Source organism: Synchiropus splendidus, chromosome 1 (genome assembly GCF_027744825.2).
Source record: "Synchiropus splendidus isolate RoL2022-P1 chromosome 1, RoL_Sspl_1.0, whole genome shotgun sequence".
NCBI lineage: Eukaryota > Metazoa > Chordata > Actinopteri > Syngnathiformes > Callionymidae > Synchiropus > Synchiropus splendidus.
Genome location: NC_071334.1, coordinates 54,348,727 through 54,368,962, shown reverse-complemented (window position 1 = coordinate 54,368,962; position 20,236 = coordinate 54,348,727). Strand labels below are relative to the sequence as shown.

The window sequence follows — 20,236 nt, the reverse complement described above, 5'->3', positions numbered from 1 at the left end:
GCAGCTTATAAAACATTGGAATGTCGACATTTTTTAAAACGAAAACTATTCCACTCAAACAAACTTTGAAAGTTACATTTTAGTTAAGTTTGAACTCACTTGGAGGTTGTAGACACGGCTGCGTGACCTCCAGATTCCTCTTCACTCTTCCTCCCTCTCCACATTTCTATGAAGAGAATAACACAAAAGTATCAGTCTTGCTTTGGACAAATTCTCCAAAGCAAGACTGCACATCACTGGCCCTTGAAGCTGCGCTCTCACCGCACTGTAGCAAAGCTTCACCAAACACTCCAGCTCCCACGAGGTGGACGTGAGATCCTGCAGTTGATCGAGGGAGAAGCTGAGCCGGGTGCTGTTGGGACACAAGTGTTGGGAGCAGGCCTCTGTGATGAAGTGCAGCGCTTTGTCCACGGAGCAGGAGTCTTTGGAGCGCACGGAGCAGCTGCTCACCTGGATGGTGAGAGCTATACTGCCAAAGGTGTGTCCCGAAATCTACAGGTGAGAGAAATGATCAGCTCAAGAAGAGAATTTTACCTGAACAGTGTGTTCGTAACATTGTATCAACCAATGCTTGCAGCTTTTGAGCACATAAAACACGTTGGGTTGTTTACTTCACATTTAAAATGTATTTCAGACCCATCGTGATGAGATCAAAAATGATTTCTCCCATCACAGATGTGTCAACACCATATTTGAGAAACACTTTTTACACACATTTGAAAGTCCTAAATAAATATTTTGAAAAACAGGGATTATTAACCTTTTTCGGTTTCATTATAAACCTTAACAATAACACAAGAACCAGAGAAGCCGAACGAGACCAAGGTTTGCACCAGAATTTTTCGAAACTTTGGCGGTGCCAAAGAAACAATAGACAGTAAACAGTTTTTAATCATGACAAATAAATCTCTCTCCAATGTGCCGCCATCCTCACGTGGTGCGTCTATTCTGCGTTGTGCGTTATCTGTTACCTAAATTCTTCTGTTTAAGGTCATCAGCTCTGATATTAGTAGTAGTACAGGGACCTTAGGTCGGGGCATATAAGAGAAAAAACATATTGCAAGTATTTCAATTACCACACAATTCTAGTAATATAACACAGCAAGTTCAATGTGAAAGTGCCATTCAATTCAATTAATATTGAACATGAGGTTTGATACATTTCAATGGCTAACAACTTGAAAATATTGCATTATGTTTATTCGGGCCAAGAATACATCCGTTCAAAAAAAAAGGAATCAGTCTTTCCATTTGACTGAAACAAGGCCAGATGTGCATCACCAAACCAGACTGAGCTGAACATAGTAGTTAGTAGCAGTTATGATGCACAAAGGGAAAGATGTTGGGGGAGTAAAAAGCACTAGTAAATGTGGAATAGATGTTCAACAACATTCCACTAAGGCTTTATTGTTCAGAACATTTCAGGTGGGTACAAATGTATTGCAACTGATATAGGCGTTTTTAGGTTTCACGCCTTGTGGGAGAGCTCTTGGTCTGTCATTGCTGAAAATACAGATGACTGTTTATAGCTCTGTGGGACTGTCTCAACAGTCTGTTGGTGGAAGACCATAATATTATTACAGATAAGCCAATAGTAATGAATTTATGACTGAAAACGGCGAGAGAATTGATACATTTCTCTTAACACTCTTATCGTCCATAACAAACAAGCATCTGACGTCTTGAAGGCATCATGTCTCACCTCTGCATAGACTCTTTTGTCGCTCTGCACCTTCGTGTTTGGCTCTATAGGGTAGCGGTAATCAGGCGAGGCGTAGAGCTGCATCAGCAGAGGCATCTGATGAGTATCGGTTGTTTCTGGGCTCGCTTGTTCTGGCACTTTCTCTGTGACTCCTGTGAGAAAATAATCAGATGAAAGAGAAGTTAGACCCCCACATGTTTTTGTTTGTGTACGTGGCCGACTCCTCCACGGCTGTATGTGGGTTGTGCAGCTTATTTCCAGCGCTGATCCTACCTGCTGGGCTTTTTTCTCTTTGTCGGAGAACCAGAGCAACGGTCGATGCCTTGGGGCTGATTTCCGTGTAGCTGGTGAAGGTGCTGACTTTAAAAGCATCTAACGCTTTCTTTTGTACGTCCTCGGCAGCGCTGCTGTTCATCGTGATTACAGGCGCGATGCTACTTAGGATGGTGGGGACCAACATCTCATTGTTAGACTGTGGACAGGACAAGACACAAGGTCAGCGCTCAGTAATGACTCCGACATCCTGACACACTGTATGAATGTGACGGGTGAGTTAATAGATGCAGCTTGTGTAGCATCCCTGGAATGATCAGTCCTTTATAGCCACGCTATATAGTTCAACATAGTAATTTTTTTTTTTTTTAAGTATATTCAATTACTTTCAGATCAATGGAAAATAACTTGTGTCAGCGACACTAGTCTCTGCAGCTGCTTTGTCCAACATTTCCAGCAAACAAGCAATTTATTGACGCCCTGCTGGGAAGCAGCCTCAGAGGCCCCGTTACACCTGGTATTCACACTGGGCACGGTTGATCTGTGCCGCCATGAACCGCAAATGTCTATTTTCCCCCGCTCCTCCCACTGGCCTGCACCCACCCCGCTCCAGTCTCACCCCGCATGAGCTTGGCTGCCTTTACATCAGCGTTGCTCAAGAAACAGATTGCAACTGACCAGCAATCTGTTCTATTTTTCTGCTTTAAATTTCTCTTACTCCGATTCATCGCCATGCCACATAAAATTAGAAGGGGAAATCGAAAAACCATTTTCATCCCCAGCATTTATCAATATTTGAAGAATTAAATGATGCTTACATGTTCGTTCTTTGTAACATTATTACCATCATTTCCAGACTATAAGCCTCTACTTTTTTCTCGCGGTCTTAACTCTGTATCTTAAACAACAACGTGGCTAATATAGATTTTTAAACACTAAAGAGCGTCATGCTGCCAAAATATTGTGCCTCATCAAATCAAACTGATGAAATCACAGGTGTGGTGGTGGTTAAACCTTAAAGCGCTCAAAATATGATGTTTTTGTCTGCGTGTTCCGATTTCCTGCAGGACCGGAGTCCGGAAGAAGCAGCGGAGACCAGCTGCGGTTTCAAAACTTCAGACACACCAGCGAAAGCAGCGCATTATAAGCACTTTAATGTAAATGAAAGGTACTACGAGTTTGTGATTCAAGTTCAGAACATTGCCGAGTTTGTTTCATGAGTCAGTCTCAATGCTGAACTCTTTGCAAGTGATCCTCATGCCTTTTTAAACCAGCTGCACCACTGACCTTTTCACGGCACAGACAGCATCACTGCACCCGCAGCATATAGACCGGCACGGCTTATGCACAAAGATCAATTTTCCTCCTTAAATTTAGTGGATGCACCTAATAGTACAGTGTGCTCTATAGTCCGGAAATTACGATACTTTGTGCTTTTTATTTCGAAGCTAGAAAAATAAGAACCCATGTCAGGTAAAACTAGCAAGTAGAGTGTAACGCAGCAGCTCATTTCCACACAGAAGTGTAATTTTCATCCCCATTATACAGCTACTATAATCATAAAATGAAGTCTATCCGGCCACATGACGACTATAGTTAGCACTCTCTGCCTTGCAGCAAGAAGGTTGCTGGTTTGGTGCCTGTGTCGGACCACCTTTCTGCATGAAGTTTGCATGTTCTCCCAGCGTGTGTGTATTTTCACCAGCTTCTCCTCGCTCACTAGGGTAACTGGACACTCCTACATGAGAATGGTGCGTGTGCCCTGTGATGGGCAGGCGACCTGTCCATGGTGTTTTCCCACCTCTCGCCCAATGAGTGCAGTCATAGGCTAGAGCACTCGACCCAACAGTGGACAGTACTATTCCAGAACTAGCACGCAAAACCCAATTGAAACTGAGGAAGACAGTTGGTAAAGCCAGGGCGTTGGCTGAGGAGAGTCTGTAGCGGGGTGCCAAACCAGATCCCACTGTTGATCATGGAGTCAATCACTCGTGTCCTCCTGTATGTGTCGCAGTTCTATGCTGGTACACAAGGGGTGAGGTGCACTGTATATATGCTCCTGTCTCCTGTTCCACCCAAATCATTCAGATAGTTTAATGTTAAATCCTCTACAGACTGCAGAAGTCTGTCGCTTTGTGCACACGCCGCAAATGAGCAAGCTGTCCTCCCACACTCACAGTTGGAACGAAAAAACAGAGCTTTGAGTTGTTCTTAAGGCTGATGCTCCTTTAACTTGACCACACACCTTCACAGAAGAATGATGGTAAATTCCTTGTGCACCCCCTCAACTATAAAATTCTCAACAGAGCTAACTCCTAACATAAAGTCTCATTTCAGACCCTTATTGACACTCGTAGGCCAACATACCTCATTTACAATGACAACACAACTGTATTAGTCTCCTCCCATATTCAAAATCTGGGATGAAATCTGGCTCACCAACTTACAAGTCTTATTATACTGTTTACTAGTTTGCATAAATACAAATGCAGTACCAAATTACTGCGCTCCAGAAATATAAATACACAAAGATAAGAATGATTCCTGTAATAGAGCAAGATGTGATTATAAATGTTTTGACTGGAAACCCAATACAACTAAAATAAATGCTAAAATATGCTAAGAAAAATGCCAAAATAAATTGGCTTCAAATACTTCTAAAGTTCTGTCTCGTGTTTGGTGAGTGCAAAACAACAAATCATTTAATTTGGTAATCCGAATGACCACTCAAATATTAACATCTGTCCCATGAGAAACATTTCCTAAAAGTTCACTAAAATCTGTTCATAGCTTTTCAACTTCAGAAAAATGCCAGAAAAAAATTGTACAATTGTATTTATTCAATAATTCACTACGGGAGAGAAAATTATTAGGCTCATGTGAAGATTGTATACGGTTATTTTTATCTCTATTTTTATTTCTCTCATGTACCGAAATCATTGGAAGCTGTAGCACTAGAAGTCCACAAGTGAATGAATTAATTTTTGAACAGGTGCCTCCATCGCCTCAGTTTTCTCAATGAACTGCTGAATTTGTTTATCTTACCAACACTGTCTGCCGTGGGTTGAGGATGGTCCACGTTGTTCCCTGAGGTCCTCTTAGGAAGATATTGGTCTTCTCCATGCCAACGTGAAGTGACACGTTGCTGAAGCATTAAGAACGTAACGAGGATTGAGATGATAATATGTACAAAAAAAATGTGGAAAGAAAAAGATAAATCTGAGGTTTACCAGAGGCTGGAGTCCTCCGGGATGTTGATGATGTGAAGCTCAGTTGCTGCAGGCCTCAGTTGCCGCGGAGAGCAGGACTTGAACGGAGAGGCGGTTTTGATCTCAAAGAAGTACTTCTGTAAAGAGTCTTCATTTTTCAGCTCACAGTCCTGAGAGCCAGGCGTTGTTCCTGTAAGTATTAAAATTATGTTCATAACAACATAAACACACGCACCTCACACACAAACGCTGTGGAGCTTGAAATTGTGATGACAGCAGCCATAAGTACTGATGTAACATCCAACGTGGCCTCAAATTGAATTTCACCATTCTGTCAGCAGCATCACTGCAAGCTATTTTTAGGTTTGATCGTCACTAACACGGACCTGGGCATAAAGAATTTAGAAGTAGTTACCAGAGAACCTATTGTAACACTTTCCCAAAAGGTGCTGTGAAGACCGAGTCGTGACACAGTGTGGAGAGAAACATTAACACCCTCACACACATTTTTTCAAACCAATCATGATGTCAACACACTGATACATAGTAATTGCGCACACAGCCTTTGATCACCATTACTCACACAATACACATGGAACGAACACTACATATTGTTTTTAAAAGAAGAATGTAGATACAGGTCGCTTAAACGCTGTGTGAGTTTGGCTGAGACGCCACACGGGAAACTGTGCTACTGACTCCCTGGAGTGACCTTTTAACCATGGTTATCTTGAACGATGAAGAAGTGTGTTTTTGGCTCTGCAGGTGAGGGACATGTATTTGCCTTTCCTCGTGCCTCCCATGCAGCCTGAGTATACAGTATATAGCAAATATTTCACAGCACTTCCTAGTGCTTCTAGTTTCACAGAGAAGGTTTTGTAGAAAACCACTCTCGAACAAGGAGCTTTTTCAAAGACTCTTCCTGTACTTTTATGGCTTTTGATGTATAAAATGTGACATTCAATGAATGAAATAATATATATTTAAAAAAACAAATACGAATGACCATATAATTATTATACATGCAAATGCTGAGTTTAAAAACAGACACACATGTTAAATTTAAGAGGGAACTAAGATTTTGTTGATACCATGCCACAACAGGGGTTGCAGTGGTGCTGTACATAACACACAAAGGTCTGTGATTTCCAGGCATCTGGCTTAAAAATGCATGACCAACAAGGTCTAGCATCAAGACTGAGTCATGAAACAAGCTTGTCACATATTTTATTGACATTAATGCATTGTTTTCGCACGCGTGTCTGCAGTTCCGCGACAGAAGGAGACATATGTGGTGTGCTTTCAGGTCAATAATACGCCTGTGATTTCATCAGTTTGATGTGACATTAGCCTTGTGATCTTAAAGAGACCAAAGTAGTGTTGTACTGAACACACTTCCTTACAGTGTATTGGCCCGTCATGTTTCACACAGGATCATTTTGGGGGGAAAAAAAGCCCAGAGCCATATCTGTGCAGTCGCTGAACGCCCACCTCTTTAAAAGCCCACTTTCTTTTGACTTATTTGACAACTTCCAACATCTAACCGCAGTGCTTTTCTTCTCATAGTGAGCAGGCCTGACAACATCTCCCTTAACTGAGCCAAGCCGCAGCAGAAATGTAATAATAGAATGCACACAATGCATAACACTACAAGACACACACAGAGACATGTTGACGAGTGAATCCTCCTAAGCCATGCCAAAATAAAAAAACGCCTGAAGGGTTTTGTCAAGAGCAAAGTGGGTTATCGGAATGGAGAATAGTGATACCAAGGGTTAAACATCACTAACACAACAGCTATTTAGCTAGTAAACTTGTGGTGCAAAACTGCTAACTAACTGTGAAGGATATTTACAGTTTAAGAGCCAATGTTATCACCCAATGTTGTCTCAATTAATGATAAATAATAGAAAATGTTTATAATGAATATTTAACTCAACAAAACAAACAATAAAATGATTATTTTCCATTGAATGGGGTTTTGAAAAATGGGTTTTCAATGTTCATTTCACCCACCTACACAATGATCATAAGGCTGTCTACTTGTAGTGATAGGACTCCTGTTGTTTCCAGTGTTCCGCAATCATACAAAATAAAATCAAGATCCAGCTGGGACGCAGGCGATTTCCAATTCCTGCATCTCTCCAATCACGGCAACTGGCTCCACGGAGTGGACAGCCAGTTGTAACTGCTCACCTTCTGTCCCTATGTAGTGGATCTCAGCCAGGTTCCTGATGGTGGTGAATGAAGTAACACCTCCAAACTTCTGAGTCGCCCACTTCACCAGGTCCTCATCGCTTGTGGGAAAGTCGTGCCTGTGGATTTTACTCGGCTGGTGATTGTAGAACTGGATTTCTGATTTGCTGTGAATCTACAAAGTAACAAATAAAGTTGTTAAAACATTGGCCTTTTTTTTTTTTCAAACACAACAATTATTTTGCTATTTTTTTTACTCGGGTGTCAACTCAAATATTGTGGGGTCATTTTAATGGCTTTGACTTCAATGTGTTCTAAATTACCATGGGTGTCCAAAATAGACTGATTTAATGCGGTGAAAATACTTCAGTGGAAACCAATCCCCAAGATACGGTACCTTTTCATCATACAAATGAAGTTTCACAAGAAATTACAAATGACATAACTGTAATAAAGCATGAAGAAATTAATCTTCCAGCAATGTTTAGCTGTTGTGCAATAAAGTGGGTATTCTCGAGTGCTGTGCTTCAATATCTCCCAGCTTTTTTAGCAATCTACTTTCACAGCACTACTTTCGGAAGCCAACCTCCACACTTTCATAAATCGAATGTTTTGTCTCCACAGAGCTGCTTTTGTCTTGAGTGTTTGCCGTACTTGCAGGATCACTGGTGGACAGTACAACACAAATAATGGCAACATGAATGAACGATGCTGACACTCCACCTCGGCACCCAAGGTCATACCTTACCTCCATGTTAGAGGTGTTTGAAATGAAGAATGCCTTGTTGTCCCAAATGCAGTATCTAACCACGAGGTTCTGTACATACGATGAGTACAGCAAACAAAAGCAATTTAAGTGCACCAATGACATAATACTTCTGTTGCTCATTTGCCACCAAAATACATGTCTCTTCATCAACTGCTTTTCCTTCAGTAAAGTCCCTTCTTCAACACCATGTCATCTTTTCTCTTCTTCTATCACGGTACAGCACAGTCTGAGCTCACCATGTCAAACAACAAAGTGAAACACTGCCATCTAGCGGAGGAGCGTGGTCACCAGGCAGGTCAAGGCATCAAAATTTTGTGAGAACTCTAGTTCTCATTCTACCTTCCATCAGCACAGAATTTCATAATCCCACAATTTGTGCATTCGTACCTGCATCACAGCTTCCGCACTGTTATGGAGTCTTAAAATTTTGAATAATTAAAATGCTACACATCAAGTGCTTTTCATTCCGTTGGATGTCATATGAAGTTTCTCGCACTAAATCAAATATTTCAGCTGTAACTTTGTCTCCCCCTCTATTCTCTTGAGCAGGACTCTGTTGAAAAAGAAATGTTTATTATGGTTCGCCGTCCACGAGCTTGGTTGCACAATCCCGTTGGAGCCAAGGTCTTTCCTTCGCTTCCTGAGCGGGGCCAGGAAATGGGACCTTTTTTAGCTTTGTGCGTCACTGCAGCGGGCAGGAATCTGGCTCCATACACGGTATAAATATATACATCCATGGCAGCGACTAGACACTGCTGTTTCCCCGTCTGGGCCGATGGGAAATAATGGAGTTTACATTCAGACTTGCTAAAATGATAAGCCAGGTCTTGATAAGAGGGCTGTGTTTGAGGACCTCTTGATAAAAAATGCATGAATAGGTAGGAACAGAAACGTTTTCTGCTGTTAGAGTGATTAGACCCTTGAGAATTTATTTTTATTCCGTCTAAGGCGGAAACAAAAGAGCGGTACAAGTGTTTTATGCCTTCATGCTGTAAACACTTAAACCAATGACACAGGGCAACATACTAGAATATATATACTGGACAAGGACCAGACACAAAAAGAGTAACCAACTGAAAACAATGAATACTTTAGAAGCTTTGCTTGAGTGAGAGGAGTCTTACTTAATTAATATACTTTACCAGTAAGTTCCACATCGTTGCATCAACGTTGACCCTAACCTTACCCATCGCCCTGGAAGTAAATGGGGGAAACTAAATGGTGTCATAAGTAACAATGTCATTGTACAGAAACTAGATTTTGAACCAAAATCTAGATGTCCTGACAAACGAGTAGAAGGGCTGCAAGAAAGTATCAATATGGTCAAATATCTTTTGTGTATATTTGTGATATTGTCTTGATATTTTATGTCAGCTTTATCAATATTTAACACAAAGATATTTGGATAAGTTGCCACATTTGTGATGGGTTTAATAGTGATTGATTCCTCTGTCAGCGTAAAAATAAACTCATTTTCATGCACATAAAACTGTGCTGTATTATCAGTTTTTCCCCTGAAAAGTATGGCTCTTGCTCCAAAATATTGCTGAACTTACAATGTGGCAGTGTATTGCATCATGACTACTGTATCAGGATAGTCATCATATCGCAAGATGCCTGCCAATACACAGCAGCCCTAACAAGTAGGGAGCCTAAATGTGCAAATGAAAGTTTTAAAAAATGCAGAACATGATGCTGCATGACAAAAATGTAATGTCCTTGTATGAGGGCTCAGGGTCTCAAGAGGTTCTTTTGTCCTTCATCATCAGTTAAAAGAAAAACTCCACACAGTGGAGATGTACTAGTAGGAGGAGTAGCAACAGTGACAGTTGTGGACGTGGTAGTTGCTGTTGGTAGTAGGAGGGAGAGAAAAAATAGCAGTCACCACGCAAACACAACACATAGCTGCATATACACAGAGGTTTGGGAGTAGAAACACTGCTGTCATCACCGTAAAAGGTTTAAAGCATGTGTTCCATATTTTCACCTTCTGCTGTTCCCAAGCAGGAATCTGTTTCTGTAAAGAACTTTGTTCAAATGTTTCTTCAGCAATACGCAACGCTATTTCTGTGGGTTTTAATTGCTGTGAATGACTCAAATCACACTAGCACTTGGATGAAGTTGCAAATGAGAGGCAGCGTGAAGAAAGATATCCTGCCTTTAAGCCTCTTTTGAGAATCACCTTTACTCATTGTGGCGCTAAACCACACACACAACTGGTTCCAACATGGAGAGAAAAAAAAAGTGTATGAATAGGTGGATAGCAGCATTAGTAGAAGGAGTAGTTGTGAAACCCATTAGAATGATAAGAATAGTGGATGATAGTGAGGTACGACAGTACTATTCAAAATAATTAGAGAAAAAAAAGTAATGTAATGATCATTGTCAATTGTATGGCTCTGATGTGAGTCATCAATAAATACATTGTTGAAAAAGGTAATTGGAGAAGTAGGAGTTATAATGCAGCTAATACTCAAGTATCTGCAGTAGCAGTCGGGGTACGAATAGAAGTAGTAGAAGTAGCAACAACAGTGGTTGATCCTGACTCAGTTCTGGGCTGCCTGCATTCCAATTTGTTTGAAAAGACTTTCTGTACTTTTTTATACAACACAAATGAAATATGTAACTGTTTTTTTTTAGTTGCTTTTCCTTCAGCCTTCGTTCATCATTAAAAACATCAGCTAAAACGTCGAGAACTGTGTTGCTGCTGCAAATTAAACACACAGTCACTTCATCTCTGCGACTAACAGATCTCTCCCTGTTTACAAAAACGACTGTGAGACAAGGTTTTTTTTTTCACTCTCAACTGCGCTAAACACCCACTTTAGCTTCTGCGCTCTCTTAAAGAGCTGCCATTGTGACACTGAGCCAAGCTGTCACAATGATGACGCACTTTGTTCAGATGGTGAGCAGATGCTGTTTTCTTTAGTATGCAATCTGCAGTAAAACACAATTATCCCCCAGTGATGCCGCTCATCTACCCCAAAAACATCCTGTAGTCACAGCTGATGGTGTGCAGACACTCGGAGAACAGGGGCCACAGGATGGAGTGTCACTGCCGTGTCAGCAGAACATTGGACATCTTTCAAGGTCAGCCATACGCAGCTCCTTTATTACTCCAAATCTGTTTGTATAGAAGCCGTCAATTGAAAACCATTTTAAACCATGGAACCTGACTGGTGTGATATATTTTGTTTTGGCAAGATAATGTTCAGATACACCATTTATAATGTGCATTAAATTTACTCACATCTAGACAATTACCCACAACAACTTTTAATCGTAAGTCTGACATAAAAGACATAAAGACATTACTGATTATGCTATTTTGGTGACAGATTCTGATCCTGAGAATCTCTATAAAGGCTTTGTTGAAGATATTGTTACCACCAACAGTACTGGCAGTACTGTTATAGCGTAAATAACGTAGTATATCTTGGAATAAGGGTGCAAAATCATTCAGTTGTAGCACATTATTAAGCGATTCTGCGGCAATAAAATCATAATAAATCCAGGTCAGTCTGTATAAAAATGTCACCGTAGAAGAAGAAGAACCGCTGTCTTTCCTGTATCACTGATCCATCAAGAAGAAGCAGCAACTTTTCTCTGTTTCAATTCATTTTCCAGTTTCAAAAGGCTTCAAGGCATTTTGTGCGGGAGGAAAACTCCTCCAGATATGTCAGTGTAAGCTGACAGACTGTTTCACGCTTGTGAGAGTTTTAATCGACAACTCCAGACAAACAGGAAGAGAAACTGCTTGAAAGGGGGAAAAAAGTAGATTATATGTTACCCTGCAAGCAGTCCAAGCTCAAATATCAGCCATTCAGTGTTTTTAGATACGTTTAGAAAAACATCCCCACATTGGGGAAGCAACAATGGGAGTTCATTGCAGAACAAACTCAAGCTTGAACTGCTGGGGAACCATTAAAGTACTCCTCCAAAGCTGTAAAACGCAAAAAAACAAGATATGTGTGAACAAAAGGCACTTCAAACCAAGGTGAAAGTAAAAGAACTGAAGGACTCACATGGATATTGCTATCACTGTTAAGGTGCACAGCACAGTAGCTGGTGTTCATCTGAGAGATAACAAAATTCACTGGTGTGGAGCCCGTCATGTTGATGGAAAACATCTGCGTATCCTGAAAGAGAAGAGACGACCACTCTATTTAAATCATGACTGAATGAAACAAAATATGCAACTGGTGTTATGACAAAAACTTTACTCTGAAAAGAGTGGGGTTCAACAATACATCAAGACACAAATGCAACATAGTAAAAAGGGTTTTCAGTGACTTTGCGTAACATGTTATTGCGACTAAAGCGGAAGCCCTATATCAGCTTTACAAGACCTCATAGCAGAAGTATTCTTTAAGCAAACATACAGTATCTCAGTTGGACAGGACACGAGCAGTTTGACACAAGTCGAAACGATTTCACTTTTACATAAAGTAACGCATTGAAACAAAATAAATGGCTTGTAAGATCATGGGTAAGGTTATGTTATCCTGGCGCTGCCCCGCTGCCAAAGAGCAGGACACGACTCGAAAATACCAAAACAAAATGTTCCTTAAACTGTAACTTTTCAAGCGTTTCAACAAAGAGTAGCAGTGCTCACAGAGCCTAATAAAAGACCTCATCACTATTGAACTCTTCCTTTCATGTGGCCAAGTTTTGGAGCCATTGAGAATAAGTTTGCCGTGTTTCTTGGACTGATCTTTGAAAGCAATAAAAATACTGAACAATTAAAATCAAGTTGGCAACCAAAATCCAATCAGATTAATATGAACAAAGATTAATACACTTTAAGTGGAAGGCAGACAAGTGTATGAAAGTGGACTTTGAAACACAATTATTTTGGACGTGAACTTGCGCCCCCATACTTCATTTTTCAGCTCTTGTGTAAGTAAATGAATTGGCATCCGTTGGTGTTCCATCACAAGACTCACAATTCAGATCAATTCAGATATTCAAATCAATAACTGATCTGATCCAGAGACATCATTTAAACCAAAGATTCAGGCTTGAAGAGCGTGTCAGCGCAAAGTTTGCCATTAGCTCAGCTTCCTACAGACTGATGTGATTTGTTTTCAAACAACAACCCTAAAGCTGTCAGGAATAGATGCAGCAAAAGCTTTTCAAATAATGTGTCAAAGGAAGAAACACAGGAAATAACAAATATTATAAAACGCCACCAACGGAAGACGTCAGATTGACTGAGTGGATGAGACAAGCTCGAGGCGTCAAGAGTAAAAATAGTTATTCTCTGAGCAGGTTTGTTCCTTATTCTCTGATATCACAACTTCACAAACACCAGAGTTTCTTCAATATTCACGAAGGTGAACATATTCCCATCAAAGTGGCGCCATACAGATGCTATTGCTGTCTATATCGGAACTGAGCAAAGTGCAGCCCTGGGGACACGTGGTCCTTTACCTGTATCTATGAGGGCCTCATGAAGTCAGACTGAAACCATGAAACAGATCATCTTTACATGTTTGCCACAATAATTTCCGTATGTAATAGTCATTACAATCTCAATTCTAAATACAGCATGTCTTCAAGCTTTCTTTTCCTTCTCCTTTCTCCCCAAACCGTGCATGAACTAAATTATGTTAGTTTGACACTTTGGAATTATTCGTTTGACATTTCAGGAATTAATCATTTCTATTAATTTCTGTTTCATTTGGTTTGACGGCCCCTCGCAAAAGTACCAGGAAATGATGTGGCCCCCCCAGGAAATCTAACTTGCTCACCCCTGGTCTATATTAAGGCTGACATGCAAATAGAGAATATTTTTGACAAAGTTCATCACACCAGACGATAACAAGCATCAAGATTCTGCTGATGTTGGGCGGAATTGAATCATCTCACCAATTACTACCACCTTGATATTCCTCCGACAACTGGATTAAGAAATATAATCCTGACAAATGCTAAATTTTTTTTGTAAGAAATGTTATTTTTGAGCAGCATTGTTCTGTGCTGTTCTCGTTTTTAGAAGGTTGGGCCTTTTGGGAAGTGAAGCAGTGTGAACCCCGAATATTTCATTCATTTGCTTGTTACCTGATGTTGCAGGAGCACGATCCAAGAGAATTGTGATGAGCTCAGGCCTGGGATATGGAAATTCTCAGACTCAGGCGTTGAACAAATGAGGTCTGAGGAGACCTCAGACAATCTGCCTTCTAGCTAATCACAAAAAATTGGCTCACACAAACTTCAGCTGACAGATGGATCTAAGATCAAATACACAAACACACATGGTTGGTAGTTTACACACAGCAAACAATGAATAATGGTTTCTCTCTTCTACTCAACTGCTAGAGTAACTTAAGAGATCAGCGATAGAACTACACTGACGTTTGCGGTTCTAGTTAGAGACAACGCTGTGTGGACCAAAAGAACAGAGAAGTTGTTTTTATTGGTTGAATAAAGAGTTAAAATCTATGCAAGTGTTAAACATAGTTTGTTGGCTGAACAAAATGTTTTGGAGAAAAGAAAGAGCCAAAACAGAATGCAGCATGGCAAATGTCATTATGAAGCTTCACAAATCAGGGTAAACCCGGACTCAACACTAAATCTAACATCTTGCTAATCCAGTATATGTCTGTTATTTTCGCACCTGTGTATTCCCAACATTTCCACCACTGCCTGTGTGTCTTCCCACGACATCATTCAAAGACTACAGTGCTTTATTTTGAAAATTCATCGGATGCACTAAACGTCTTATCATCTCACTTCCTGCATGAACAATCCTCTTGTCTCCTACCTGACCGTCACCACATCGCTGCACCACAAAACAGAGGACTCAATCCTATTTTTGTAGTTGCAGTCCAGCTGCCCGGATCCAGGAACGGACCATACTGAGTCTGTGTGAGTCGATGGACTTGCATTCACTCTATTAACCGTTTGACAGACAGCTTTCATGGGGTACGGGTACGGACGGACATGCAGTTGGCAGTTGACGGGTCACGTCAAAGGTTCACAGAGTGCATGGGTTACGGACCAGTAGATGAGACGAAACATCCAGTTCCATTATAACAAATGCCAATGTGCTTCAATTGATACTTTGCCCAGTGTGAGTTTGACTCCACCCCTTTAGTGACAATGCTCAACTATGGACAGATTTTCAATTGGAAATGAGCCCTTATTCTTATTAATTGCAGGAACATGAAACACTGGTCTCCATGTGGAGCTGGATAGGATTTGCAAGGAGAAGGAAGTGGAGGCATACTTGACCAATTCCAGTCCAACTTCAGATGAGAGGTCGGAAGCAGAAGTCTGGGTTATTCCTTTTTGTTGTTTGCGTGTTAGGTGTTTAAGTGTTGCGTCACAGTTTGAAACGTTTTGCATTGACTGTTAATAATTTTAATATGTCACTGTTAATAATAAGTGTGTTGTTCTACATTTGTGTAAACTAAGAGAGAACATATATAGTCTTGACGCAAATTGGTCTGAATCCTGCGGCTCATACAACGTCATGTTTTACGGACTGAAGAGCATCATGCTGCCAAAATATTGAGCCTTGTGACATCAAACTGATGGAATCACAGGCCTTTCATTTACTTTAAAGCGTGAGTCAACATCTCCGCCAGCAGCTCCGCCAACAGAGCCAATCTCCTGGAGGACCGGAGACAAGAAGCAGCAGCTGAGACCAGTGGTGGCGGAACTTCGGACACGCGGGCGAAAACAGTGCATTTTGAGTGCTTTAATGTAAATAAAAGATGTGACAAGTTCATGATTCAAGTTCAGAACATTGTCGTGTTTGTACACGAGTTACTATACATGCTGGACCCCATTTTCAAAACTAGTTTAGAAGCGATCCTTGTGCGTTTTAAACTGGGTGCACCACTGACACTTCTATGGCACAGGCACCACCACTGCCGAATAGTGGTGCAGTGGTGCAGATCCAGCTTCCACGTTACATTTCGTGGGTGAGGCTCATATTACAGTGAGCTCTATAGTCCGGAATTTACGGTAATCATAACTTTCATTTAATATGTTAGCATTAAAGCAAGTAAAATCATTGTTTTATAAGTGCAAGCCTCAGCGATATGCTATATACACAGTGCACAAAATAACCCTGGATGTGATGAAACTCACAGTCCACATTTGGAGTATCGTAAACTGTGCAAATGCAATGAGAAGATCTGATATCAAGGGTGAAGACAGAAGAAAGTCGATCTCAGACAGAGTCCTTATCTGCTCTGGACTGTCAGTTTAGACCGCATCCTTTTCCTTGTAAACACAAAAAAACTGAAGAGTGCCTTAAGCTAATCACGCAGTCAGATGGGAAGCTGCCGGCGCCCCCCTTTCTTTGTCCTTAAATTTTTCTTATCTCACTCTCCCCCATCCTTTTGTTTTTTTACCGAGATTTACAGCCTGCCAGAAAGAGTTGACTCTCACAGTTTGACTTTACAGTGAATTATAGAGGGAGCATCAAGGGTCTGCAGGGACCCAGAGAACTGGTGGGGAGGAGCCGCATTCGCAATTGATGTCACACTCTCGCTCTGGTAGTCAGGGTCTTGGCACAGGTCCGAGACAAGACCAACGGAGCCAATTCATGTTCGGGTAGAGGGAGCCAAGAGAATAACTGGAAACTGCATCAGCAGAGGCCGTTGGGGAAAAAAAGAAAAACAAGTCTATCTCAAAGGAACAAACGTACGAGAGGTTTGATTGGGGTCAACGGCAGACATGATTCAGGGTTCAGAAAAAAGAATGAAAGTCAGTTAAGGGGAGTGGAAATGAGGCAGAGACAATATGCCTCATCAGAAATTATTTTCAAGAACACATCACTGGGTTATCTCTTTCAGCAGAACAATGGGCTCAATGGGAAACAGCATTCATTCAATTATTCATCATACCGTACTTCTAACAATGCGGGGCTCCATCATGACTCTGGCTTTTGTTATTCTCATATTGTCTCGCGCTTTCAACGAATGAGAGTCAGCAGCCTGACAGGGGAATTTTTGACATTTGTTCCACTACTTCTTCATCCATCGTCTGGCTATCCACCCTTTTACCTCGTCTACTTCCATGTCAAGAAAATAGTTAAGTTATTGATTCTAGTATTTAATGTCATTACATCTTTCGTATTAATGACGCCATTCCCAGGTCAATGAAGACCACAAATGCCCTTTCTCCTATGACCCTGCCATGAATCCTTCAAGGACTTCCTGAATCCAGAACATGAAAACGTTTTTTTTGCGAACAGACATGTTTCATTCAATGTACAATACAGATGGTTGACGAACTTTTGGCTTTTTATCTCAATAAAACTGATTTCATAATGTTATTAAATATTTCTTGGTGGAATTAAAAGTTTCTGGCAAACCATGAGAAGTGAAATGATCACCTTGATGATTAAAATTAAATCACAAACAGGAATTTAAACCAGACAAATTCAAAGTATGCCCTCGCCTGAAGGCTAGAACTTGTAACGAAACCTCAGTCTGTCTGCACTTTACACAATGTTGCTGCCTGGTGAGCCAATAAGGCGCATTATGTACGCCCCTAAGCTTTTGTCTGGTGTGTGAGTGTGTGTTCTTGGGCACTTGTGGGGACCTTTTGCTGGTCCTCACAACTTTAAGCCCCAAATTGAGGATGGTAACTTCAAAATAACTGGTCAAAATATCATTCAGTTTAAGTTTGATTTAGGTCCTGGTTAATGTTAGGCGATTGTTTTGGATGGTTAGGTTTGGGGTGAGAGGATGGGGAAAGCATTATGTCAATGAGCGGCCCCCACAAAACAGTGTGGTCGCGTGTGTAAGTGTGTGTGTGTGTTTGAGTATGCACGCATTAATATTCTTGTATGGACCAATCTTTGACAAGACACCGATGAGGACATTTTCTTTTGTGCTGACATTTTGGCCGGTCCACATAGAGTTTTGAGGGTGACAACGTCAAAATAACTCATTATAACGGGGTTTAAATTTGGTTCAGTGTCCTAGTTAAAGGTTAGCCATTTCCTCGTGAGGATAGAGATTCGTTTTGATATCATTAAAATGATGGGCTGTATGAAAGTTGAGTAGACTGAACCCTATTTCCAGAATAAACTGACTAAACGGTTTTTTTTTCTACAAATCACAAGTCTTTCTTGGCAACTGCATTACAGCTTCCGCCACTCTACTTCACGATTAACTCCACTCCTACGTGATATTAATAGCAGTGACCTGCTCACTTGTTACAACGCGCAGCCTTGAAGGGCTCTATGACGCACGCTGCGATGACCAGTCATAAAAGTGTAATGTCCCCTTGCTGTCACTATGCATCATCAGCTTCATTTGGTGTTGACATGAAAGGCGATTGCACACTTTATCACCTCTGACATCTTGCTGCATATACAAGACCTTAATCTGCTCATCTGTTTCCTTGTCTGGTAACTGGACGTTTTCCAACAATGGTAGTCTGTTTCTGAGGATTCTTTTTTTCCATTTAAGCATTAATCCATATTTGCTCCACGTTGCCCCTTTTCTTCTCCGGGGCAGTGCGGATAGAGTTGCCTCATAATGAATATATTATTTATTGCTTATGCCAGACAGGGACGCCTTATCAAAGTGCGGTTGTTTGCGGGTCACACCCCGCCCAGTATCACACATATTAAAAATGCATTGGCAATGACTCATGGAAACGCATATGGCTAAACAATATCCCAGAGGTTCACGGTCATTTCCAGGGCTGACTAAATTCACTGTGCATCCTGACGACGTTAAAGGTATTTTCATCAGTGACTGGTAGATTCAGGGCTTACAGGCAAGATTGCGCTCTGACTCATAGTTGCCTTTGAAAGAAACAATAAATTATAAACAGCTGTTTTGTCGCAGTTATAAGGTCGCTATGGAAACTGTGCCTTCTTTTAACAGACTTGTTTCGGGAATAATGGGTACAGAACAAGACCGTAATAAACTCTATACTTGCTCATTTTTTAAGCAAATCAAGGCCCTTGCTCTCATTTTCTAAGAAAAGCAAGGCTCTTGCTCTTGACATATTTGCTTAACTTTGTTTAAAAAATCACAATAATTTCTTGTTGCAGTTGAGGCAAAGCTTCAGATGCTCCAGTTTTTGAGGTGGTTTGTCTCATTGTGATTCTTGGTCATCACCATTCTTGCCACATCCTTATTTTTAATAATTTATAAGTCTAGAAAGTTTTTTAAGAGTCTCAAGTTGGACATTTGGTGGCAAAGAGTCACCCAGGGACTCGAAAAGTAATTCCACAAGTCACACACAGGCGAAGAAGAAAGGCTAGGGCAGCAGTGATGTGGTACACAGACGGAATAGCTGCAGCGTTGAGGAATAGCTGCTGGCGATAAAGGAAAGTCTAGCCAGTGTACTGTTGCATACAGAATAGGAAATGCATTTTTGCTGACCATTTATGAACTTAATATGACCAGTGTTTTTGGTAGCCAATTTCAAAGCAGGCAGAACACCTAAAGCTGATTTTTCTAACTGCAACTTTACTTAATTCACCATGTTGTTTTGGATATTTTTTCTAGCACATAAGAAAGTAGGTGACGTTTTTGACACACTATTCTACTACGTTCATTTTGTGGACAAAACGTAACATATTATTGAGGTGATTATCATGGTTAGCTTTGTGATCTTTAGGGAAAAAATAGAGAAAGAAACATCACAATAAACGAATGACAGGGTAGGTCCACTGCTCGTGGAAGTCAAGACATGTATCCGGCCAGACATATTATGAGATGTACGGGTGAGGATGGAAGGAAGATTGGAGTGAGATCTACTTCTCATGATTAAAAGCTCGTGTTTTTACCCATTCAATTAATGCAGATCCGTTTTTTTTTTGTTTATTTTATCCTGCTAGAGACCTGTTTATGACTTAAAGGAAGATTAATGAACAGTCAAAAAGTTTGAAAACATACCTGCAAAAACTGAACTGAGTGGCCTTGTCCCAGCGAAATGGAAAATGTAAGCTGCTATTTCCTTCAATGTCAAATTGTAAAGAATTGCTTCCTGAACATAAACACTTATATTGTATTTCGCGTAGAGCTTCCTGTTCCTTCGCACAGCAACTTAAGGAAAGTACCTTTTATATAATCACTAGTTCGGGAAAAAAATGAAGCATGTTTA

At 40.8% G+C, this 20,236-nt stretch overlaps 1 protein-coding gene across 1 annotated transcript in view; it reads right to left on the bottom strand.

Moving 5' to 3' along the window:
- Positions 1–20,236, bottom strand: part of eng (endoglin) — a 58,855-nt gene that overhangs the window by 12,009 nt on the left and 26,610 nt on the right. The window contains exons 4-11 of the mRNA XM_053864646.1: positions 12,175–12,288; positions 7,381–7,555; positions 5,206–5,374; positions 5,021–5,120; positions 1,976–2,174; positions 1,703–1,854; positions 262–492; positions 100–166 (exon numbers count right to left, since the gene is read on the bottom strand). Coding sequence (XP_053720621.1) covers positions 100–166; positions 262–492; positions 1,703–1,854; positions 1,976–2,174; positions 5,021–5,120; positions 5,206–5,374; positions 7,381–7,555; positions 12,175–12,288 — 1,207 coding nt within the window. The remainder of the gene's footprint in view (positions 1–99; positions 167–261; positions 493–1,702; positions 1,855–1,975; positions 2,175–5,020; positions 5,121–5,205; positions 5,375–7,380; positions 7,556–12,174; positions 12,289–20,236) is intronic.